This window comes from Mauremys reevesii, linkage group 9, assembly GCF_016161935.1.
Source record: "Mauremys reevesii isolate NIE-2019 linkage group 9, ASM1616193v1, whole genome shotgun sequence".
NCBI lineage: Eukaryota > Metazoa > Chordata > Testudines > Geoemydidae > Mauremys > Mauremys reevesii.
Genome location: NC_052631.1, coordinates 7,503,142 through 7,528,051, shown reverse-complemented (window position 1 = coordinate 7,528,051; position 24,910 = coordinate 7,503,142). Strand labels below are relative to the sequence as shown.

The following is a 24,910-nucleotide window of genomic DNA, read 5'->3' as shown; positions in this document are numbered from 1 at the left end:
GAGAGGACGTGACAGAGAGACGGGAGAGGGAAAGTAAGTGAAGCTCTCCCGCTCACCTCATCTGCTAATATAAGGGCAAGAGGATGGTCAGTGAAGCTGAAAGGCAAACAGCTGAAAGCTGACTAAAGGAAATATTTCATTACACATTAACCTGTGGAACTCACTGCCACTGGATATCACTGAGGCCAAGAGCTTAGTAGAAGTCAAAAATGGATCAGACATTTTTATAGATCATGAGAACATTGATGGGATATTTTTAATGAAGGGATATCAACCCTCCTGGGTGGGGACATAAACCAGCCACTAAGTGATGGGGGATAGGAAGAAACTTCCCCTGTGGGCAGGCTAGAGCATAACTGATCGCTAGGACCTTCCTCTGGAGCATCTGGGGCTGGGCACTGTCAGCGACCAGAATTGGTCTGATCTAGTCTCTTTTGATATGGATGGGACGCCTCATTAGCCAACTGGCTGGCCCTTAGGTCTACAACTCTCACTCTCTCCCCCCAGCCCTCTCCCCTCATCCCCACAAACTATTCCCTCCCACTGCACACTCCTCCTCACGTGTGTATGAACGAATGTGCCTATGTGCATGTGTGTGTGCCCATGCAGGGTGTCTGTGTGGGGTTGCATGTGCCGCCACGTCCCTGCGCGTGCGTACATGTGCTGCCGCATTAGCCCTTGTGGGCTTGGAAAGCAGGACACATCTCAGCATGGGCAATGGGCTGCTGCCTACTTTTTCAGGTGTTCCTGCAGCATTATAAATGCTCACATGAGGTTGATTCAGCCAGTTCAGAGCAGCTGTAACAATAATCTGTGCCCATGTGATCTTATCACAGGTGCCCTTGGCCTCCATCCTGTTTGTCGCACTTACTTGTTGTGACTGATCTTCTAGTAAAGATCTGTAAATTCTTTATGGCAGGGACATGTCTTCCCCCGGGTTTGTGCCACACCCAGCACAGTGGGGCCTCAATCCTGACTGCAGTCTCTGGGGACGACTGTGATATAAACAAACACGGACGAATGAAATCATGATGACCGGTCCAATAATAATTCACAACAATCCCTTCTGCTATAGTACTTATCACCCTCTGCTTATGCCTTTCACTGGACACCTTTCTCTATCAGAGCAGGCACCGTTTCACCTCAGCGTCAGCATGCTGGCATCGCATCTGACAGGCCCGTATGGTTTGTTTAGCTGGGCCTTTGGGAAGCTATGGAAAGAAATTGGAAACCCTTCCAACCAGTATAGTAACTAGAACCAGTGATGGGCGACCAAGATGTGTGACGCGGTCTGGAGACTGCACCATCAGCCAACCCCCTTGAGGCCATTTTAACCTTGTATTCGGTGCCCCCTCACCAATTGGTCTGACTATATATGTTGGCCTGCCCTATATGCATTTTACCTGCTATACAAAGGTGGACGATATAAACATAGACCTCAGTTCTACCCTCAGGTCCAGGAGCGTAACTCTCATTAAATCATGCCTTTAGGACGAAGGCACAGTCTTGTGGCACTCAGTTCACACGGCACTGGGTATCTCATAGGCCTTGTGCAGGGTTCCTGAATGCGGATCAGCCTCACCCTCGGTTTTCTATAGTTCTGCTGCTTTACTTCTAAACTGTCTACAGTTGTGCTGCATGGACAGGCCCCGTTGCCCTTTGCATGGCAAAGAAGAGCTGTGAGCCCCTGGGAAAGAGAAAGCTCTGTGTGTGCTTCATAGTCCAGGAGAAACCCCAGCACGGACATATGGACAAAGGACCGTCCTGAATATGAGACCCACAGTTAATGCCAAAGGCGGAAGGAGTTTGCAGAGACACGGGCCTGCCATTACACTGTGTGTGCTGGCCTGTGGCAGACGGGCCATGTGCTATGGTGAGAGGTGCCCAAGGAATAGAAAGAGTTGGGGCGAATTCTGCCAATAGTGGTTCTTCCCTTGGAATCAAACATGAGATGCCCGTGGCACACACAGTTTACTCTCCTGTGGGCAGTAACTCTTTCATCTAATTCTGATTGTTGGGCTGGGTGTAGGGGCGCCTGGGTGGTGTCTAGGGGTCTGTGGTCAAACTTGATGCTCTGGTGGCCCCCTTCTGCCCTTACGTGACTCTCTTCACACAGGAAACGCTCCTGCCACTGCCGTGAAATCTCTTTGATTCCCTTTCTCCTGCTTACGACAGTTTCATCCACCCAGGCAGGGAGCAGGAACACCATGTATGTGAGGCTTTCCCATCACACAGCCCAAGTGATCAATTATGGATTGGTGAATTATTTGCTGCTCTCTCCCTTCTCTTGTCTGATACCCCATTCCTAGCGCTCTCTCATACCTCCTCCCTCCTGCCCACAGCCCCCTCCCCCAGCTCTGACCTGCCCGTATCAGAGTTCCCGAAGGGTGAAATTCAACCCAGAGGACTCACCTACGGACAGGGCCTTAAGAGCCACTTAAACCTCATGGTAAAGGCTTACACAGGGACTTACCTGATGCACTGACCCTTGGCATTCTGCTGGGGGTGCATTTCACCCTTGAGGAAAGCTCTCCCCTGATGGACTCCGTCCCATATGTTATACCTCAGTCATCACAATAGCCTAGACTCGCTCTGTACTCCCAGAGCTACTCGTGTGTACATATCTCAGCCTGGTTTGCCATGCTCTTATACATAGGGTTTTGTAGCCCATACCTGTAGGGTCTGGATGACCCTCATTTCCTTACTATAAAGGTCCAGCCTACCCAGGACGTGATTCTCCTCTCACTCACATTGGTTTTTGTACTGGGTTCAATGGAGCTACTCCTGACCGATACTGGTGTAACCGAGATCCCCTGGCTTCTGCGGAGGGTAGATTCCCATCTCTCGAAGGCACGTCATCATTCCATCTGTGCCCCTGTACACGGCACGGTCAACAGGCTAGTTGTGTTGACCTCAGAGGATAGACACGTTTCTGAGCAGCCATTTCTTGTTGCAATTGCCCACAGATGGTTTTTCAAAGACTAGGGGAGAAGGGGTGTATCTCCCCCTCCCCCAGCCTGCCCACTCCTTCCCATAATCTAGTGATTCCCAAACTGTGGGTCACAACCCCAAGTGGGGTCACTCCATCAGCAGGTGGGGTTGTGGCAATGCCAAGGGTGTGGAGGAGGCCATTTTTCAAAATGGCCTCCTCCACACAGCGTGACTTCACCATGTGTGTGAGGTCATATCAGCTGGAGAATGATATTTTGCTCCACAAAAGGGTGCCCTCCATGCAGCATGATCTCACATTCACTGTACGCGTGTGACGTCACACTGTGAGGAGGAGGCCATTTTCTAAAGCAAAATGGCCTCCTCCATGCAGCATGACCTTGCACCTACAGTGTATGTGAGGGCATGCTGCATGGAAGCTGTCATTTCTAAGTGGTGTCCTCCAGGCCGTCCGGGGTCATGGGAAGCAATACACGTGACAAAAATGGGGTCATGCCAGGAACATGTCTGGGAACTGCTGCCCTAGCCCATCCAATCTCTATCCCCCCTCCCCAGTATTGACCCTAAGAGATGGAGAAGGGAGATGGTATTGCAGAGAACTAGCCCTTTCTCTCTCTGCATGGTGCCTAGTGCAGAGGGTCCTTTCTGTGCAAGGCTCTCTGGGAAGTGACTCACACTCACGGGATAAGCTGCACCAGTCCACGCTCCATATTCCACCGGTGCCGTACAATCTACACCAGAACCAATAGCCCCAGGATAGGCAAGGCCTTAGCCTTCAGGGCTTGAACCTCTGAAGACTTGCAAAACAACTGTAGACACAGCATGCCAGTTCCATGATCTGGAAGCATTTGGCAAGGCACCTCTTGTAAGCAGCCTTCCTTGAGTGGCCCCATCAGAACCCAGCTGGCCTCCAGTCAGGCCTCTGAGTCCCCGGCCGATACACCTCACCACTTGCATTTGGCCATGTGTGTGTGTGTTAAAGAGCAGCACATTGGCCTTCACATCACTGCTGCAGTTGGTTAATCACCATTCACAGCCTTGGCACTAGCTAAACTGATGCTAATGCTGGCTGGGTGAAGCAGTCACCACAGATATTAACACACACACACAGAGGGAGAGAGACACACACACACAACCTCACCTTGCAGCAGAGACCAGGCAGGGAGAATTTCAGGCCAGCAGCAGGTGTTTCACCCCACCCCCTCAGTCTGAGAGCAGGGGTTTTAATGGAAGCTAATCTGCAACCCTAAGCAGCACCAGGAACCACTTAGGAGGATGAGGAGGATGGCTGGGGGTTGCTTTTGAGGATGTCACTAACAGGCTCCTGGGGAAGATGAAGGCTGGGGGAGAAGTTGTGCCTAGGACATGGGGGTTGGGGCTGAGGTCAGGAAGTTGGTGTGGAAAAGGAATATGGGGGGGGGCATTTTTTTTAAATACAGGCCCTGTTGTCAGGAGAGAAAGATCAACCATGGGGGAGGAGATAGACAAAAACTGGGGCAGGGCTGGGGGAAGACACAAAGGGTGGGGGGAGGCATGGGGGATGGGGGAAACAGTGGGGTCAGGAAAGGGCTTGGGGAGGCAGGGGAGGCAGGAGGACACAGTAGGGAAGGAATGGGTGGGGAACACAAAGGGGCAGGAAAGGGAAGGGGAGGCACGGGGAAGGGACAGGGAGGCAGGAGGGGATGGGGAGACATAGAGGGGCAGGAACGGGCCAGGAAAGGTACAGGGAGGGAGACACCGAGGGGCAGGAAAGGGCCGGGGGAGACACACAGGGAGGAGGAAAGGGTCAGGGGGCACAGAGGGGGAGGAAAGGGACAGGAGGGGTGAGGAAGACAGAGGGGCAGGAAACGGCTGGGGAGGCACACGGGGAGAAAGGCCGTGGGAGGCATGGGGTGGGGAGACACAGAGTGGGGAGGAACGGGCCGGGGAGGTACGTGGGGGTGGGACACAGAGATGCAGGAAAGGGCCGGGACAGGTACGTGGGGGGGGGCGGGATACAGAGGGGGGAGGAAAGGGCCGGAGAAGGAACGGGGGGCGGGGACGACACAGAGGGGCAGGAAAGGGCCGGGAACGGTCCGTGGGGAGGGGGCGGGATACAGAGAGGGGGGAAAGGGCCGGAGAAGGAACGGGGGCCATACGGGGGCAGGGAGCCATCGAGTGTCTGGCTGAAGCAGCCTCCCCCCCCCCCGGGTCCCTGGGGAGTGTGTGTAGCTGCCCCCCCCGGGGGGGAGCACACAGAGAGCGCTGCCCCGAGAGCGGGGCCGGGGGGAGAGGCAGGGACCCCGGACGCCTCCCCTCCGCTTTTGCTGCAATCTCATTGTCATTCCGCTCTTGCCTCTTGATGTCACCCTGCTCCCTTCCCCCGCGCAGCCGGGGGCGGAGGGGGGGCTGGGGGAGGGGCGCGGGGGGGGGGGCTGGGGGAGGGCCTTCCAGAGCAGGGCCCGCCGCGCCCCAGCCCCGGATGCATGACTTCATTCTTCCGCCCGGGTTTCCTTTATGATGTAGGGCTGCCCCAGCTCTGTGCACAGACACCTCGGCAGGCTGCAGCGCTCCGCACTCGCTCCGCCAGCCCGGCTCCTTCCCCCCGGCTCCGCCGCTGGATCGCGCTCTCCGGCCGCCCCGCAGGACCCAGGCAGCTGCCAGCATGTCCGAGATCCTCCCCTACAGCGAGGAGAAGGTGGTCCGCTACGGCACCGACTCCGAAGTCAGCGAGATCTCCTTCAGCTGCCGGCTCCAGGACACCAACTCCTTCTTCGGGGGCAACCAGGCCAAGCGGCCCCCCAAGCTGGGGCAGATCGGCAGGGCCAAGAGAGGTGAGCGCGCCCTGCCCTCCCCGCTGGCAAGAGTGGCTCTGGGACCCCCCCCTCCACCCGGATCCGCAGTGGGGAAGGGTCGCCCGAGGCTCGGGGAAGGGGAACGGAGCCGCCCCCCCCTCCATGGCAAACCCTGGGGCTCAGCTGCCGCCTGCCCCACCCCGACTCATAGGGACCTTGCCCCAGTGCCCCCACTCCTAGGCGCCGGGCTGGCTCGCTGCGCTGCTCCCCTCCCCAGACAGGGCTCCCCATTGTCCGCGCCACCCTCCCAGTGTCGCTGCTGGGGCTCCCCTCACCGCCCCCCAGCCGCATCCTGTGCCCGCGTCTCCCGCTCCTGCCGCCGGCTGCGGTCTTCCTGAACCGCCTTAGCTCGCTCTGCGCCGGGGCAGGCAAGGGGCTCGCTCCGGAAGCCATTTTCCTGGGGCGGATTTCTCCAGCAGATGTTGGCTTGTGGGTGGGTGGGGGCGTAGGGGGAGGCACATACTGCGAGCCCAAGCCCCACGAGAGGCCATCTCTGCCAGCCCAGCCTTGCGTAGGGGCTCCGGCTCCTGTGTCCTGACTGTGTGCTTGTCCCCCCCTCCCCGCAGTGGTGATCGAAGATGATAGAATAGACGAGGTGCTGAAGGGGATGACAGACAAGTCGCCTTCTGGGGTATAAGCTGGCAGAGAAGGCGCCTGCACTGAGCTGCAGACTCTGATCACTGATTTTAAGCACTTTTGGCCGTGCATGTTTGTCGGACTGTGGTCAACGAGGAAAGCAAAGGAAGGAGATGAGGCTGCTGGCGACACCTTCCACCCCCAACCCAGACCCCAGCCTGAGGCGGTAACGGATGGGGCCATCTCACCCTCCTCAGCATCCAACCGAGAGCAATGGGGCAAAGGGATTTGGCCATCCATCCCTGTCCAGATTTCCAGGGCGCCATGCCCACGTTTGTCAGCACCACCTCCTGCCCTCACAACCCCCCTCCCTGCAGAATGGAGGAGCCGGCTGCTGAGGCGCTATCCAGGGCCAGCGCCACTTCCAGCGCCCTCCCGGGGAGCTGTCCATTCCAGCGCCACTTCCAGCGCGCTCCCGGGGAGCTGTCCATTCCAGCGCGCTCCAGCGCCACTTCCAGCGCGCTCCCGGGGAACTGTCCATTCCAGCGCCCACCCGGGGAGCTGTCCATTCCAGCGCGCTCCAGCGCCACTTCCAGCGCGCTCCCGGGGAACTGTCCATTCCAGCGCGCTCCCGGGGAACTGTCCATTCCAGCACCCTCCCTGGGAGATGTTCATTCCAACGCCACTTCCAGGGAGCTGTCCATTCCAGCACCTTCTCCTCTCCCATTTCCCTCTCTCCAGCCCCTCTGAGCCCCCCCTTCCCCCACGCCACGATGCCGAGGTGCTGTTCCCCTGAGAGCGCGGAGCCCTTGGGATCGCCTCGCGTTCTCATCTCCAAGCGGGCTCCTGTAGCGATGCACTTTACACCTTTCTCTTTCCAAGTGGCTGTGTATCTAACCCCCGCATAGGCACACACCTCTCCAGCTGTAGCAGGCTCATCGTGTGTGCAATCACCCCCCTTCTGTATTTCAGACCCACACCCATTCTCTAACTCTTCCATCCATCCCCACTCCTCATCCCTATCCAGTTTGCAAAATACCAGCAGATCGGAAGCAAATCCAAAGCCAGCAGTGCTGAATGGAAGGCAGAGGTTCCGACACGATGGACTATAATATAAAAGACAGTGATCATTTTGCTGTCGAGAGACATTTTTGCTCCATCTTTTTTGCATGAGCTTCCTGGTCCTGGTGCCACATCTTGGTGCCACTGGTCATCCCACTATGGCACGCTTCTTTTTAACAGAACTCCTCATATTTGTATTTTTATATCCGAATCTTTGTTAAAAATGATCTGCTAATGTCTAATGTTGAAATATTGCATCAAAGATTGTTCATATTTTTTCCATACGAAAGAAAAAAAAGTGTATAGAATGGAGTTTAAATGGTTGGTTCTCTTAATTCTATATATCAGTATTGGACAGGACTTCTTGAATGTGGTAAGGGTTTTGCACACCTCAAAACATCAGTAAACAAAACAAATGTATGTAAGAATCCTATACTGTGATTAATGGCTTTATTGACAGACCATGCAGAAACATAATGACTTTAGAAGATCTTATTGCACTGGTTACGAATGTGCTTGGATAACTCGCTGGTTATTTGATGCCTCTTTCTTGGGGGATGTTCCGAGTTGGTGTTTTTAATTTTGTACTTTACTTTAATTTAATTTTTTAAAAAGCTTATTCTGGTCTGATGTGCATGAGAAACTATCATCTTTTCAATAATATACTATGTCATTTTATGAAGACAACAAAGCAAAAAAAAAATGTCATGCCATTCTAAGAATGACCCATTGTACATTTTAATGCCATTTTTCACTGTATTGGTGAACAAAACTCAATGAATAAATACATACATGTACCAAATGGAGGCAGCCAACCTGCGCGTCTTCCCTAGCAAGATCTTTGTAATTGAGCTTGTTCCAGATCCCAGTGAAGTGAATGGAAAACCTCCCACGACAGTCAATGGGCTTTGGATCTGGACTGTTGAGAGATTATTTAAGGGCTTCTACCATGTTCTCCAGGAAATCACAACCCCCAGAGAACTGCACTGGGTCACAGGCATTTTTGCTGCAGTGGCCACCTCTCTCTCTGGGTTGACTCTCTGCATTGCTTAGGGTTCAGGAGATTGGGTGTAGAAGTCCCTGCAGGTTCGCTGGGAGGGAGGGCATCAGGTGACCTAGTTTTTGCTTAAGACAGGAATAGAAATCAGGCTGCTGAGAGGTTTGTGGCTGTTAAATATTTTACTGAGGCCTCACAGAGGAGCTGCCCTTATCCTGGGGTGGAAGGAACTCTGCAGCAGGGAGCTGGAGGAGGAGGCTGGTCCCAGACGCACCCGGACCAAAGTGGAGCCAACGTTGCTTTCCATCTCAATGCAACAGTCAGGCAAGCACATCACAAGGGCCAACACAAGTACCTATTGGCCATAGCATCCGGCAGGGCTGAGGGGAAGGGATACTCCAAAGCAGGAAGGGGTCAATGGCCAGACCATCAGGTGCTCTCTCTATTGCTGCCTTAGGCACAGCCCGATAAGAAGCCCCAGATAGACTCATAGACTTTAAGGCCAGAAGGGCCCATCATGATCATCTAGTCTGACCTCCTGCACAATGCAGCCCACAGAACCCAGCCCACCATGCCTGGAATAGTCCCATAACCTCTGGCTCAGTTACTGACATCCACAAATATTGATTGAAAGACTTCAAGTTACAGAGAATCCACCATTGACTCTAGTTCAGACCTGCAAGTGACCCATGCCCCACACTGCAGCGGAAGGCAACAACCCCCCAGGGTGTCTGCCAAGCTGACCTGGAGAATACAGAAGGGGCAAAGCTCTGCACCCTTTCCCAAACCCTGCAGACTGGTGAAAGCCCCTTGAGAGGGGAGGCTGGAGCCTCCCACAGGCCTGGGGAATTTCCTTTAAATCACTGGGAAATGCACTTGGCATTCAAGGGCTATTTGGGAGGAGGAAGCAGTGTTTATTTACCTTTCTGGGCCACCCTAACACACATACACATTGGGGCCAATCCTTCCTTCTTTTACATTTATGAAACTAGCTTTTGCATTGGTTGCTTTTAAAAGAAACCTTGTTTTTTCTGAGTGAGGGAAGGATGGAGGCTAGGTCCATCAATGGCTGTTAGCCAGGATGGGCAGGGATGGTGTCACTAGCCTCTGTTTTCCAGAAGTTGGGAATGGGCAATGGGGGATGGATCACTCGATGATTCCCTGTTCTGTTCATTCCCTCTGGGGCACCTGGCATTGGCCACTGTCAGAAGACAGGATACTGGGCTAGATGGACCTTTGGTAGGACCCAGTATGGCCGTTCTTACGTAAAGAGACACTACAACTACAGGCAATTCAGACACCACAACTACAGGCAATGAGCCAACTTACAAACACACTGAACCACAGACACATCCATATACACTCAACCCACACACAGAGAACCACATATGCACAGCCATTCACATAGGCCGTCCGACAGACTCATATACACACATGCAAAGTGCACACGCTCCCAGATGCATGCATACATGCTCAACACACAGAGACACGTAGGTACTCAGAGACCCACATTCAAAGCCAAACACACGGATTCCCATACAGAGCCACATGCACACAGGCACTCAACAAACACCATCAGTACACCCGCACTGAGAGACACACACACACATCTGCCCAAGCTGTATTTACATGGCTTAACACTGACATGAATAAACGCCCATTCCCAAAATGCTCAGGATCTAAGGAAGAGGGCTACCTTGGGGTCTGAGCCCCCTGCAGTTAAGTGTCTCTACAGCTGTGCCAGCTCCTATCTCCCTCTGCTGGAAAAGGAAGCCTGTGGGTACGGGGCCAATGGTGGAACACAGCTGCCTACAGATCTCGCCCTTGCTGATCTATGTCCCCAGATCCCTGAATGCTCCTGTCTGTGCCCCCTGAGCTGCAGGAAAGAGGAATCTGCCCCCAAAGCCTCTGGATTCTCAGCACCAGTTGGAGTCTCTCAGGTACACATTTTACATTCATACCTTTTAACAGCCTGATCCCCTTCTAGATCTCACTATCGAATCAGATTGGCAGATGCCTGCCGCTCCCTGGGACTCCAGCTGGCCCCTGCCTGCAGGGGGTCACAGTAGTGCAGAGCAGGGGGCACCGAGAGAGGACTTCCCCGCCATGACTGCTACTGAAGTATTCACACCATCAGTGAAAAGCGGACCCAGCCCCTGCCCTGAGGAGCCCATGTAAGGCCCCGGTTCTGAAGTCGGATCCGCATGGGTGGGCAGGGGTCCCATTCAACTGCATCCCCCCAAACTAATGGGCTCTTTCCACAAAGAGCATTCTAGTGGCGACCACAGCCCATGGCAAAGTCCCTGCCTGTACCAGGGGGCTTTCTCCAGCAGCCTAATGCTTGCACAGGACGCTCTCTGCAGCACTGGTGCTTTGGTCTCCCACTGACCCCGTGGAGGGGCGGGAGGGAAGCCCCTTCAATTCCCCATGGGTCAGGATTGGACCTGGTGTCCTTTATCCAGAGACAGGCTTGTGAGGCTCCTAGAGGGGAGAGGCCTCCCCAGGCTGGAAGCTCCAGGCTGAGTGACCAGCACTAATGGGCTAGTGTGAGTTATTCTCTGGTAGCCACCAGAGAGACCATTTCTCCTCGCACTGACATGGGTGTAGATCTGGATTACCATCCGTAGAATTACCCGGGTGTAAACTGTTCAGACCCACCATGTGTTGGGTCCTATCCAACCACACAGGGAGACAGCCCCTCCCCCACAGGGCTCACAGCCCAATGGAATGAAGGCTTAAGAGTAGGTTAGATAAAGGTCTATCCGGGATGGTCTAGACAGTATTTGGCCCTGCCATGAGGGCAGGGGACTGGACTCGATGACCTCTCGAGGTCCCTTTCAGACCTAGAATCTATGAATCTATTAATCTTATTATGCAAACTACAATCAGCAGTGGGAGCATGGGATGGTCGGAACCAGGTTCCCCCCAGTACAACCCCCCACCAATGTAATCATAAAGAGTTGCTGCTGTTTCTCATAGCCTTGGTTGTGGCTGTTTCCAAATCTGAACCTGTGGGACAAAGGAACAGATCTGCCCCTGCCACCCAGGGTCAGGCCAGAAGGTTGCTTAACTAATACAGCCGCAAGGCATTTCTGATTCAGCCCAGCTGCTCTGGCAAAGCAGCAAAGCCCAGCCACAAGAGGGTGAAAGGGAGGGAGGAAAGCAGCTCCCCTCTTGAGCACACAGTGTCTCTCTCTCTGGTAGAGGTCACCCAACATACGCCAGTGTAAACGAAGCCCAGCCCAGAGCTAGCCTCACAGAGCAGCACCCGCGAGGAAGGGCCAGAGCCTCTCTCTGCAGCCTGAGCTGTCAGGGGCTGCCGTACCACAGAGGGGCGTTGAGTAATGCCATTGACTTGGCACAGACCTCCGGCAGTTTCCATGGACTATCCTGCCAGGGTTTCCCACAGAGCTGACTGGGTGAGGCCTGGGTCAGCTGAAACGCTGGGCTAGCAGGATGAAGAGATTCCCCTCCAGGGGCTGCCCAGCACTGTGAGATGGGAGCTGACTGCAAAAAAGGGGACGCTAACCTGCCTTCCTGAGAACAGGCCCCGCCCCTGCCCAACCTCCCCCCACCCCTCACAAGGGCAAGGGGCGGAAGCCAACTCCCCCAGCCTCTTCCAAAGCCCATCCGGTCCCAGCTTTCAGCACTTACCGACAGGCCCCTTTCCTGCGCGTTCTGGCCCCACCGTGACTTTTTAGCTGGTGAGGCTTAAAGCATGGTTCACAAGCCTAATGGTTAGTGACTCCTTGCTGGCGGCAAGCTCCAGCACACAGTCTGGCTCCTGGAAGTGATCAAGCACAGGGGTAATTTACTGTGGGAATGGCCACCTGTAAACCCAGTCCTCCCCCATAACTCTGTGCACTAAGGCATCCCCCAGTGCACTTTCCCAGGTCCTGTGGGTCCCGCTCCGCACACAAGACTCTCTCCCGCAGGAGTAAGGGGTCTGGAGAAACCTGCCTTCTCCTCAGCATTAAGAAGGGGGGGGAACAACAGGGCCTCACCTCCCAGAGAGGCTGCCAGCAGCTGCCAGGTGCCAGATTGCTACTTTAGGGCTGCAGTTGCATGTCGCTGCTAAATTTAAAGGGCCAGCCCCCAAAAGGCACACTGGGAAAAAAGTTCCTATAACATGGCAACTGTGCCCAGAGATTTAATAGGACAGGAAGAGGCTGGCACTGTGCAGATCCCTGTTTTACCACATCACCGGGTTGCTTATCTGGCTAGACCTGTCCCTATGCAGAACATATCCTGGCAAGAACCAAGTATGTATCCCTGTGAGCCAGAAACTGTCTCCTCTTTACTTCCAGCCCACAGTGCCATTTAAATGCCGTCACCTGCCCTGGGTAATATTATTCAACGGCCACTTAGTGATGCTGGTACCGCACCCCCCGGATCCCCCACCCCAAGGCTTGCTGAGCTACCGAAGGCAATGGTGAGCAGTCGCCTCCCCTCACATGCAGGATGCTGGGGCCAGCATCACATCAAGCCATTTGACACTGCAAGGTGCCGGGCCGTACCTCCCGCCAGCAGGCTCCAGACACAGACCATTCACAATAGGCCAGTGACACCATCAGTTCACGCGTTTATTGGCATAGGGCCTGCGCTGAAGCTGGGCTTTGCCAAACATTCTCTTTATAATGGCTTCAGAGACAGATGGGCTTGGAGCCAAATGGTGCTGGGTATCCCCTGTGCTAGTGTGGGGGGGCCTCATGGGCTCAGGGTGCCTGTGAGTGACCCAGCTCCTGCAGCTTTCTAGCTGCCAGCATTGCAGCCAGTTGCTGCTGGAGAACCCTTCCCTTTGCTTCTGGATGTTCGAGGTGACACAGGAATCTAGCCCCAGCCTACCCCAATCCTTGCTAACACACCAGAGGCTTGAGCAGTTCGCTTTCCCCCTCGAATCCACCACACGCTACCCAACCTGTTCACTCGCATCGGAGCGTATCCATTTTCACACCTCTGGCCAGCCCCCTAGCAAAGGGGTCCAGTTTCCCAGCAGGCTGGTGGCAGATCAGCTCATGGGCCACCAGAGGGATAGAATTTGATGGAGTCACACTGGGTAACTTGCAGGCATCTGCACTGTGGCCCTGTCAGCAAGGAAAGAGTCCGTCCCAGCCCAACCTGTGCTACTGAATTCAGTGGGTCAGGGCCTCAGCTGTCGTAAATCCACACTGGGCCACTGACCTCAATGGAGTAATGCTGATTTACACCTGCTAAGGAGCTGGCCCTCTGGGGTTTGTCGCTTATGAGATGCCAAATAATTATTTAAAAAAATACAGTCCATTGGCTGGAAGCCTGGCTTAATCCAAGGGCAGCTGGTGAGCTCTCAGCCCTTTTCGGTCACTCCCAGACAGGGAGCTGGAAGCATTAGGACATCTCTCTAGATGCTGAAGTTGCAATTCTAGCCAGGGATACCACCACCCGCAGGGAAGGAGTGTCTCACAGGTGGCATAAGCCAGAGGAAGCCAGAAGTGACAGTCCCAGGAAGGGCTCGGTGATCTCACATGGCCCAGACAGAGGGGTTATGGGTTTTGCATAAGAAATCCCATCATCCTAGGTGGCAAGGGGAGGGGCTCCAGAACAAACCTCCCCCTTGTCTTTGGGCAGGTGGCTGTTTCTGGGGCCCCGTGGGCTAGCTGCTCAGAGCATCCTTGGCGAGCACAGCGAGGCGTGCTGGCTGCGGCTGTGGAAACCCGGCTGTGATGGCATCAAGGCTGTTGCTTGGGCTCAAACTGACGTATGCAATTTGTAACCAGTTAACCCCTGACTGTGCCCGTCCTTGGTTCCTGCCATGTGGCCATGGCCTGGCCTTCAAGAGCCCCTGCTCTCCCACCCGGCATCTGGCCCATCACACCCCACCCATCACCACGGCCAAGGCCCAGCTCTCCGCGGCCTCACCCCGCACAAGGCTTTCTGTGTCCCAGGACGGTGAGCGAGACAGTGGTTCTGACTCACTGTTCGCCTCCTCGTGGGGCTATCAGGCTCTGGTGACACAGGAGGCAGCTCTGGCAGGTGCCAAAGAGCAAAGCCGTCCCGGGCCCTGCCCATGCCTGAAGGAAGCAGCCAGAACACGCTTCTGCACTTGCACAGCCAGGCCCCACAGCTCAGCTGCTGCGGCTCCCGTCACGATCCGCGTTGCAGAGGCGTCTCTAGCAGACAGGCGAGCTGGAGAGAGGCAGGTGCCCTAACCAGAAAGAGTCTCTGCTTTTGGGGGACCAGGAGCCATTTGCGATTTCACAAGTTCAGTTATTCTGGCATGTTCTCTGCAGGCGACGCTCTCGGCACCTTCAGTCTTACCCACCCACAGATCCCTTCCAAAGAGCCAGAACACAAATCAGAGGCAGCCAAACCAAACAGCGGGAGGCCCAGGTGGTGGCAGGAACAGGGATGTTTGAGCTCAAAGAGGTGTAGTGCCAGCTCCCCTCTCATGCCAGCTCCTCCTCTGCCTGCTTTTGCCTTCATTCCCCTGGGAATGTAAAGAGGGACCCATTCTGTCCAATCAGTTGAAGCCTCTTGAATTGCTTTGCTGAATGCTCTTTTTGCTTTTTAAATGCACTTCGTGCTGGAACATAGCCCCACTTTGATCACCTTAGACACGCTCTGGATTTGCCCACACAATAGCTCCTTGGGGCAGGGACCCTCGTCATTGTGTACATACAGCACCAAGCACAAAGGAACCCCGAGCCCTGATCATGGCCCACAGATGCTACCAAAATACAAACAACAGAGGCCGCATCCGTGCAAATTTACCCCAATTGCCTCACTACTGTGCTTGGACCTGGAGCTCCCGGGGCTAGAGGGGAGTTGGTTCTGCAGGGCTCATAGAGGCTAAGGCTGGAAGGGTCCAGTAAATTAATCTAGTCTGACCTTCTGCATAACACAGGCCAGAGAATGTCAGCGTTACCCCTTTAACGATAATGGGTTGCACCCAACATGCGGCAAAAACCCATCACCCTGAGATTACTCACTCTTCTGAATGAGCTACCCAGACTCATTGAGCCCTTGGGTTTGCCAGCGATACAGCCAATGATGCTGTAAATTAGACTCACGGAGTCTTCGATGGAGACAGCTCTTCACTTGGAACTGCTCTGAGATCCCCAAATCGCCCCGGTGAACTTTCCAGAGCCAATTGGCAAACTTCAGGAAAAACGGTTTCCCCCAACCACCCCTGGCTTTCACGGTGACCCTGCCCATTCCATATGGATTCTACACAAGCCTTGCAGACCACATGGGAAAGAACCAACCCAATTAACTTCAACTGCTCCCAAAGTGGCCGCTGAAAAGTGAAGTGCATTTTCCACTCATTCTATCCACACAGATAAATCTAGGTCAGGAGCAACATTAAAGATTTCATGCACACAAATTTTATGCAGAGCTAATATAAACACTGGGAAACAGAATAGTTTTTCTCAGACACGTGTGGGCGGAGAGGCACTCGTAGCCAATCTGGTGCCGCAGCTCCAACTCAGCGGCTGCAGCATCTCCGAGGAGCTGAAAAGGTGTGTGCGCGTGAGGGAGCCAGCCAGATGACTAACAAGGAGAGTGCTGACATTTACAAGCTCCCACATACATGTGGCAAGTGAATCTGCTTCACAGATCCAGCCCAAAGGCAGCGGGACTGATCCGTAGGCCCCCGCCAGCCGAGGGAGAGCAACACAAGAGTGAAGAAAGCCAACTCCACAGCAGGATAGGGTGGCAGGAGGGCTCCCTGGGGAGAACCTGGGACTGAGCAAAGGCAGGGAGGTGGGGGTCAGATCCACTTTAACCTCAGGGTGTTGTTTGTGGTAGGGATCCCATCAGTGCAGACGGGGCTGATGCACTCAAGGACTGAACTACCCTGGAAACGGGAATGGCTGCATGTGCCACCCAGTGACACTGAATGATATTCTATGGGTGAAGGGGCAACGTGGAGGCACAGGAGGATGGGGGTGGTTCTTAGCCTTGACCACCCAGCCATGCTTGATGCTGTAGTGTGGGTGGTGCAGGCCGCAGCGGGGGAGTCCTACTGTAAACCCCATGCTGAGGTTTTTACCACCATGTCACCATGCCCTGCTCAGACTCTTGCAGCCCCAGGGCACGCCAGGAGCAGCACCTGTGCTACTGCAGCAGTGGGAAAGCACCACACCAGCCTCAGGGCAGAGGCAGCCTTGGGAAGAGATGGGGAAGCCAGCAATTGACATGGTGGAAGTGGAATCTTCTTCCCAACCCAGGAGACAGGGGTCCGTGCAAGGCCCAGGCTGACCGGACAAGGAGGGAGAATTCCCTTCCTAGCCGTGCAGCAAGCAGTTATGCCAGGGAAAGGGGTCGGTTCTCTAGGCTGGGGCACAGGGCCGAAGCCCAGAACTGACGCAACACTGGGCAGAATTCACCCCTCCCCAAAAGAGGCAGCCAGCTGGACCAAGCAACTCTGAGTCCTGAATCCCAGGGCCTGAGCCCCTGGTGACTTCAGCATCCTGGCTTCTTCCAGCCCAGGAGCCGGCTTCACTCCAGCGACCAGTGCGTGACACCGAGGCAGTAGGTTGTCATGTCCCATCTGTCCCTGACTGTGCATGGTATAACCAGCCTCTCCCCCTCCCCCGCTATTCCTGGCCACATGCCTAGGAACACAACCCGGCAAACATTTCAATCCAACAATTCAAGGGCTAACCCCTCCCCCAACCCCAGCAAGGCCACAGGTTTCCTTGCCCCGGGAGCTGCACAAAGAGCCTTTGAGCAGGGGAGAGCTCCCCAGGGAGCTGGGAATCCTGCCCCTTTCTCGCTGGCATAATGCTTCCTAATCATGCGAGCACAGAAGCTGGATTAGAGCGATTTGCTTGTGGCGGATGCTGAAATCCCTCCCTTTCCCTCTGCACTGCTGCGAAATCTACATGAGAGCACGGGAGGCCGGCGCCTCTCCCCCCACCCTGCCCCAAGATGGATGGAGGGAATTAATATGATTCAGGGATTCTCTGGCAGCTTCATTACCAGCCACCAAGACCAGCGACCTGGGGGCGGGGAGGGAGAGCGCCAAGGCACCGCGCTCGTCCGGGAGCTGAGTCAACCTGAGCCTCCCCACACAAGTGCCCGTTGCCAGCTCCTCCCCGGTTCCGCCTGGCCTGCCCCTGGCTCCCTGCAGAACTGCAGCAGGGTTCGGGTGTTGCTCGCCTCCAGCCCCACGGAGCGTGCACACCGCAATGGGCTGGTGGGGCTGCAGCAAGCTTTCCCAGCCCCCACCCCACCTCTCTCCCGCTGAGCTCTGCAGCCAGACGTGTCACCCCCCATGGCTGGGGCTGGAGGAACAGGCTGCAGCCACCCTGCTACGGAGGGGCAGGGGGGAGCAGAGCTGTACACACAACAGCCCCCCAAGGCAGCCTGACCCCAGTGGCTGCTTGGAACTGTAGTCTAATATGGAGATGTCCCTATCTCATAGAGCTGGAGGGGACCTTGACAGGTCATCTAGTCCAGTCCTATCCCTGAAAAGATTCCCCCCCGATCCCTAAGTGGCCCCCTCAAGGATTGAACTCACAGCCCTGGGTTTAGCAGGCCAATGCTCAAACCACTGAGCTATCCCTCCCCTCCACAGGCCAGACCTTCACGGGGCAGGGGGTATCGGGGGTCCTGGGACAAGGTGGCCCTTGGGAACATACCCACGTGCAGAAGCCTTGAGATTGACAGCACCAGGATGAGGGGCTGAGCTGGGGGACTAGAGAGAAACCGACTTTACTGAGCTGGCTGCAAAGCACCGTTCCCTTTGGTCTCACAGCGCCCGGGTGCCTGGCAGGATGGGCTGGGCTCCTGTTGCCAGCCACAGGCAAGGCACTGGATTAGAGGAGCCCGCTGTCACCCAGCCCCATGAATCTGGCACCAGCCAGTTAGGCCCCCGTGTCGGCTGGAGAACTCCTTGCTGCTATAACAGCGGCAGGCCCTTCCCACTCACAGCTCAATAGCACTGAGATAATCCTCGCTGTCCAAGGCCTGGAGGACGCTGGGTGGGCGGGCGGGGCAGGGCAGCTCGTGGAGTCTCCGCCCCAGCGCCAGGTCGGCAGGGGACAGCTCCTGGCCCTTGCACATGACGTAAAGGAAGTAGTGAAAGTTGCTGCCGTAGGTGGAGTGGCGCAGGGACCAGCCATAGGTGGGCTGGGCGTAGTGGCGCTTGCGGAAGTGCGGCTGGGCGAAGGTGATGGAGATGAAACGGCCTCCCGGACGCAAGACTCTGCTGACCTGTGAGGAAAAGGTTAAAGGGGACAAGGTCAAGGCCCCGCCTGCACTGTGCCAGGCTCCCCTCCCAGGCAGGAACCTCTCCAAATCCAGGGAACCCTTCCCCTCCCCTCCCCACCAGTGCATCCCTCCAACCTGGCGGCTGCTCCAGGAGCGTGCAGAAAAGAGGTCACCTCCCATCTTGCTACAGATCTCAGGAAGGGGGAGCTGATCCCCAGTTTCAGGGCACCTGCTGCTGACCACAGGGGTCAGGAAAGAATTTCCTCCACGCCACCAGCAGCAGAGCGCAGCTGGGCAGCAAAGGGTGAAGCAGTGGCCGGCCCCCACCCCGAAAGGGGGTGTGTGTGTGTTATGAGATCTAGCAGATTCCAGCCTGTGCTATCCTTGGCCATCTTCTGCTGCTGCCTACTCCCTGCTGCTTGAGCTGGCAACTGTTGCCATCAGCCCTGGCTCCTCTTGCTGCCGAGAGACCACGCTCGGCCTCCTCCACCTTCCCTGCACCCCTCCAGGGGCCCGACCCCCTCCCTGCTCACACGGCAAAGGCTCACTGCAGGGATGATGATTTTATCCAACAGCACAAAAGATGCAGCAAGAGCTACACTAGGGGCCCCAGGTGCCTGCCATGACCGGGTGGGGGGAGATCTCCTTTGTCTTTTCTCAGGACTCTTGTGCATGCCCAGCACAGACAAGGGTAGAGCTGCCCCACCCCCAGGGGCAGCAAAACCCCATGCTGCTCCCCCCCCGGCAAGGCAACAGCCCCAGGATCCACGCTCCCCCCGCCCCAAAGCGGTTGTTTGTGCAGAGTGCCCCCATCCCAGCCTCTCCCTGTGCTCGCCCCACCAGAACATTCCTGAGCCGCGCTAGGAAACACAGTGTCCAAGGTACAGGGTGTCTGAAGCAGAGAGGACCTGACCCTTTTAATCATCATTTTCTCCTCACTGGAACTAAGCTCCTGCTAATAGGATGGAAAAGAACATCAATTTTCTTGCTTGGCTTTATCCAATGTCAAAGGCATTTACGGCCAGTGCCGGCGTGCTCAGCATGCTAACGGTGCTGCTTGGTATGAGCAGCCTCCCTGCACTCTGCCACACAGCTACTCCCAGTGCAGCCTGATGGGGAGGGCACAGCGCAGAGCCGGGAACTCCCCCGCACTCAGCTGCCTGGGCCCCTGACAGGTGGGGACCGACCGCCCTTCAGCTCCCATGACTCACTCTTAGCCAAAGGGCTACGGAGCCGGGGAGCTGCTGCTGCTGCTGAGGGTGGGGAGGGGGCTCTGCAGCATGCAGGCAGGGGAGGGCCCGCTCACCCAGGGCAGGGTGAGATCCCTGTGGCAGGGTAAAAGCAACACAGGGGCCGGTATTTCCCACGGACACCATTTGTCCATTGTTTGATGCGGAGAGGAATCCAGAGCCGGTGCCACAGGCAACGCAGGGGCTGAAAATGCAGCTGCTGGGCATCCTCTGATCAGAGAGGGAGGAGGCCGAGGTTGAGCCCTGGGAGATAGAGCTAACCAGGGCCCATCCAGGATGCTCACAGCATTGTAGGGCAGGAGAAGGGCCAGCCCTGCGCTTCCCAGGTTGGTGCTGTGACAGATTTTGCAACCACAGGCAATAGCTTTGAGGACCACGTGATATTAAGTTGATGTACCACGGTGTGCCAGGAACCGCATGCAGCTCCAGGGGCAGGGTTCCCACAGCTCCGCCAGGAACGAAAAACAGATGGGGCTGATTAAGGTGAATCACTCGGGTTATAAACACCTGCGGAGAGGTCCATTCCTACCCGCCCCCCCACCCCCAGATGGAGGCTGACGTGCTGGTTCAGACTGGGTCCCCACAGAGCAACAGACAAGGAAAGAGCTTAGGAGATAAATAGGCTGCATTTAAACCGACTCAAGGGTTTCGTTTTGATTCAGCAAATGGACAGGGACCTTCTGTCCCCGGGGAGCCCCAACCTCTCTGGAAGGGTTGGGGAGATTTTGACTTACCAGGGCCCCATAAGATTGATGGGTGACCTCACCCAAGCGTCAGCCCTCGGCGAAGCACTTTCATTGGTTTTAGGAGGGTTTTTACGTAAGAATAAAAGTGCTTGTTCAGAAGAGCCGGGGTAACTCGTAAGTGCTGGCAACACACTGCTCATAGCCCTGGGAGAGGAAGCAAGCCCAGGGATTGGCCTTTAGGCAGAGCGGCTTGCTGGGGACATTGCAGCGTACGGCACGGAGCTGTGCAGCCGTAAACCCCTGTTCCCCCCTCAGAAGGGAGTGGAACACAGGTCCCTGCCTGTCCCCATCAGGAAACACAGGTCCAGAGACAGCTGACGACTGGAGACCTGAGAGGTGGCTGGGAATTCCTGGAGAAGACCAAGGAGGGTAGGGGCAGAAGGGAACGCTGGTGCAGTTACCCTAAAACCCGTGACAGGTGCTACTGGCCAGCACAGTCATTAGATCTAGCAACACAAGTGAGCTCTCTGGTCCCACTCGCTCAGCTGCAGTGGCCTTCCCTAGCACTCGGGCCCAGGCACTGTTCCCAGCAATGCCCCCGGGAAAGCCTGGAGCCCTCTCTCTACACTTGGCCAGCCCTGTGAAGCTCAAAGGCTTAAACAGCATCAGCCCCCCGCCGAGAGGGGCCCCTCAGCTGGGCCGAGAGAGGGGGCCAGGCTGCATGGCTTGGGGTTGATGGGGCACACAAGCCCCGCCCTTTCCTACCCACATGGGGCAGAGGGAGGTTTTTCAGGGAGGTTCATTCTGCATCCTCCCCTTCAATGCAAGCAGCTGCCCCTAGCTGATGCCCAGAGACCCAGCCCCCCAGCAGGGACCCAGCCCCTCACTCCTGAATGAGGTTCTCTCTTGGTGGATGGGAGGCCCCTCTCTGGGGCTAGCAGCCTCAGAACTAGGGCAAGTGGTGAGAGCCCCCATCACCTCTCAGCGGAGAGAGAGTCCATAACCCAACACCCGGGACACAGACAGGATGCTACAGGGAGACACCGCTTCCCTGGCCAACCTGCACCCAGGAACCTGCTCCTCCTTCCCTGGGTGAGACAGGCCATGAAAAGCCCCAGTGCCGAGAGGGGCAGATGCTGGAGGCCAGCCCCACCCACACAAGGCCACAGATCACACGCACAGAATGATCAGGCAAGAGCCCCCCTTCCCATTCTCATCCCAGCAGCTAGAGAGGGGGAGGGGGCAATAGGATGTTTAAATTACCTGCCCTGGATGGGCCCCAGAAGCAGAAAGGCACGAACCCCAAGGGGCACGGTCTGGGGCACTCAGTGGGGGAAAGGAGTCTGCACAGAGCTAGGGCTCTGGAAGATCACGTATACATAAGCTGCAGTGACCAACTCCCACCCCCTGCACACTAGTCCCCCTCAGATGGAGGGCAGAAAGCCCAGATTCCAGCGGGGGTAACAGGAGGCAAGGGATGGTGCATGCATGGAAGTCAGGCCCCTCCGGAGAGCTGCACGGGCTCAGAACCAGGCTGGAGAAGGCTCAGGGGCCTGAGCTCAATTCTCTGCACTGGCGACCGGAGGGCCGCACCCTTTGACTCATGCTCAGCGCCACAAGGGGCAGCTCCAGGGACTCAGCAGGACCCCACGTCGCCTTCACTGCCTTCTCCCAGAGAGCTGGAGTCAGGATTTTTGTTCCTCAGGGGCCTGGGGTGGCTGCACAGACCACCTCCCTCCACAGGGAATGTCCCTACTCCAGGCACAGGGAGCCCTGAGCAGGGAGCCTGGTCTAGCAAGGTGGGCGCCATCCAGAACACGGCCAGGGTGAGGGGCCCCAACTGGGGCAAACCCAGGACCCGGCCCAGCAGCCGGGAACCAGAGCTGACCAAGCCCCGTAAGCCACCTGGGCCTGAACCCACGGAGCTGGGGAGAAAAACCAGACAACGGAAGAACTAATCACAGCCCTTGCGCCTCCATTTCCCTGCCCAGGGGCAGCGGGGCCTGCCAGTCCCTATGCCCTCACCCCGTGAACAGCCCGGAAGGGTTCCTGTTCTGCAGAAGGGCTGGAGTGCCAGGAGCCAGCCGCTTCTGACGTCACCCAGCCAGCAAACAGTCATGCTCAGCCAGCAGGACCTGGACTGCCTGAGAGCCAGTGTGACCACACCCCCAGAACCAGCTCTGACCCAGCTCCAGGGCATGGGGCTAGGAGAATCTGCCCCTTAAGCCACACCTGGGACCCCTGCTCCCAGACACCTCCCACCTAATTCTGCTCAGCGGAGGGTGGAAATGGAGCTGTGAGAGCCCCAATCTGCATGGGGCAGAGTGTCTGAGGCAGGTTTGGGTGCTGCTGGTCACTGCCACCAGCCTGGTCCCCCCCCCATCCCCCCAATTCCTGCTTTGTGGCAATGACAGGGGGTTAGCCGCTGAGAGGAGGAAGAATCGGTGTCAAAGGGGCTGCTCCCAGGTGACAGGGGTTTGCAGGGCGCTGCAAGGTACGTTACAGAGTTTAGCAGCGGGGACAGGAAGCAGGAGCAAGGAGAGGAGCAGACCTGCGGGAGAACAGCCCCCACCTGGGTCAGGGCTCTCACCCCATATCTCTGCCATGGGCGAGCTCCCCAGCCCAGGGGAAAAACACTGATGATGCACCAGCCCCGCAGGCAGTAGCCTGTCTTCAGCAGCTCCCCCAGCACAGCCAGCTGGGGCCAGCGCCCCAGTGCCAATCACTCAATCGCAGGACGGGGTAAGCCGGCCCGGAGGGTTTACAGCCACCAGGGGCCAGCGCAGGGAGCCAGGGTCTCCCCTGAGCCAGTTGTCAGCCAGCTGAGCGGGACCCAGCACCTCCAGAGGGTGGGAAAAGCAGCCCCCTGCCCAGGCTGGTGAACTGCCAAGCAGGGAGGAGTGGAAGTCAGCCCAAGGCCGAGCACGCGGCCCTGCGTGATCAGAGGGGCTGGGATGGGACAGGAGAGCGGGTGAAAGGATGTTACTGTGATGAGAGGGGCTACAGCTGGGAATCCACAGTGGGGAAATGGGGTATAACTGGGCAAGTGCTGGGATGAACTGGGGGGGGGTGGAGGCAGCTGGGGAGAGAGAAGAGCAAAGGAAGAGGAAATTTGCAGAACATCTTCTGTCCGCCCAGGTCCAACAAGGGCTGGAGGGACGTCAGGCCCCTGCCGGGACAGCCAAGTGCTCAGCACATTGCAGGGCTCCAGCGCACCAGGCGCCCCCAGCTGGGGCTCAGGCACTGCTGACAGAGCAGCAACAACCAAGGAAAGGCGAGAGGTGCTTAGAGGCCGCCTGCCTAAAGACACAGGAGGAACCACTCAGGGCTGCAGCGGGCGCGACCATGGATTCAAGGCTACAAGCCCCAATCTCCAGCCTGGCCCACCTGCCCGGGTGCCTCCGGAGCTGAGAGCACGAGCTGCTGCCCCGCTGGGGGCTGTAACAAGCTCAGCTCCTCTGTGCAGCGCACAGAAGGGGACACAACATACGCTCACCAGCGGGTCCTCCTCGCTTCAGAAGGTCCTTCCCAGGCCTCTGAGCCCCACAGCGGGTCAGCGTCCAGCAAGTTACACTGCAATCGCCAGACTCGAGCAGCCCGGGGGCCTGGCTAGTCTGATCTTCTGCCTCCAAGAGGGGCAGGAAACGTCTGGCCCAGATCCCCCAATGTCTTTAGGCACCAAACTTGCACTGAAATCCATGGGAGTTTGGTACCTAAATACCTTTGGGGACCTGGGCCCCTGCACTTTCCCTGTTAAAATCCAGCAGCACCATCAACATTTACAGAGCTGCGGTCTGGTGCAAAAGTCATTAGAGTGGGCTCCCAGCACCAGGCCAAAATCTTCCCCCATCAGGCTGCTAAGGCTGTTTCCTCCCTACCCAGAGCTGCCTGGGAGGGCAGGAGGGAGGGGTGGGGGTTCCCTGCTGAGAGCAGGCTGGCTGGGGAAGGAAGGGTCTGGGCCCATCACACACCAGGTGGGATCCGTCTCCTGCTGTGAAATCTCCAGTGAAGAGAGGACTAATGGCTGTTGCTAAGAGACGGCTTCACAGAACTTTATCCACCAGTAGCGGCTGCGGAGCGGCTCAGGGGAGATGGGCAGGAGAAGCAGCATCTGCTTCCAAGAGGCCCCCAGGCTCCCTCGCCGTCCCCTACTAGCGCAGCAGGATGTGATCACTCCCTAGCGCAACTCACAGGGGCCGCTGGGCGCTCCAGCTACATGAGGCATCCTCCCCCTGCACTGCCCCTTCCCCCACAATCCCAACCCAGCACCCCCTCTTCCAGCCCTGGGTCCCAGTGCCCCTCAATCTCTACCCACAGCCCCACGGCTATTCCAGCCCTGGGCTCCCCACACACCCAGCTCTG

At 56.7% G+C, this 24,910-nt stretch overlaps 2 protein-coding genes across 3 annotated transcripts in view; one reads left to right on the top strand and one right to left on the bottom strand.

Annotated features, from left to right (window-relative positions):
* The first annotated feature begins 4,209 nt into the window (after window positions 1-4,209).
* On the top strand, window positions 4,210-7,510 carry CAMK2N2 (calcium/calmodulin dependent protein kinase II inhibitor 2). The gene is made up of 3 exons (XM_039489273.1): window positions 4,210-4,332; window positions 5,455-5,762; window positions 6,350-7,510. The coding sequence occupies exons 1-3, from the start codon at window positions 4,283-4,285 to the stop codon at window positions 6,418-6,420; spliced, it is 429 nt and encodes a 142-aa protein (XP_039345207.1). The 5' UTR covers window positions 4,210-4,282; the 3' UTR covers window positions 6,421-7,510.
* Window positions 7,511-9,602: 2,092 nt separating this feature from the next.
* The window catches only part of EEF1AKMT4 (EEF1A lysine methyltransferase 4), a 36,347-nt gene continuing 21,039 nt past the window's right edge, over window positions 9,603-24,910 (bottom strand). The window contains exons 3-5 of one of the 2 annotated variants that reach the window (XM_039489271.1): window positions 18,332-18,615; window positions 12,073-12,202; window positions 9,603-11,427 (exon numbers count right to left, since the gene is read on the bottom strand). In XM_039489271.1, coding sequence (XP_039345205.1) covers window positions 12,157-12,202; window positions 18,332-18,615 — 330 coding nt within the window. In that variant the 3' untranslated portion in view covers window positions 9,603-11,427; window positions 12,073-12,156. Of the gene's footprint in view, window positions 11,428-12,072; window positions 12,203-17,980; window positions 18,616-24,910 lie in introns of those variants that run through there. The other variant, XM_039489272.1, reaches the window with a different exon arrangement.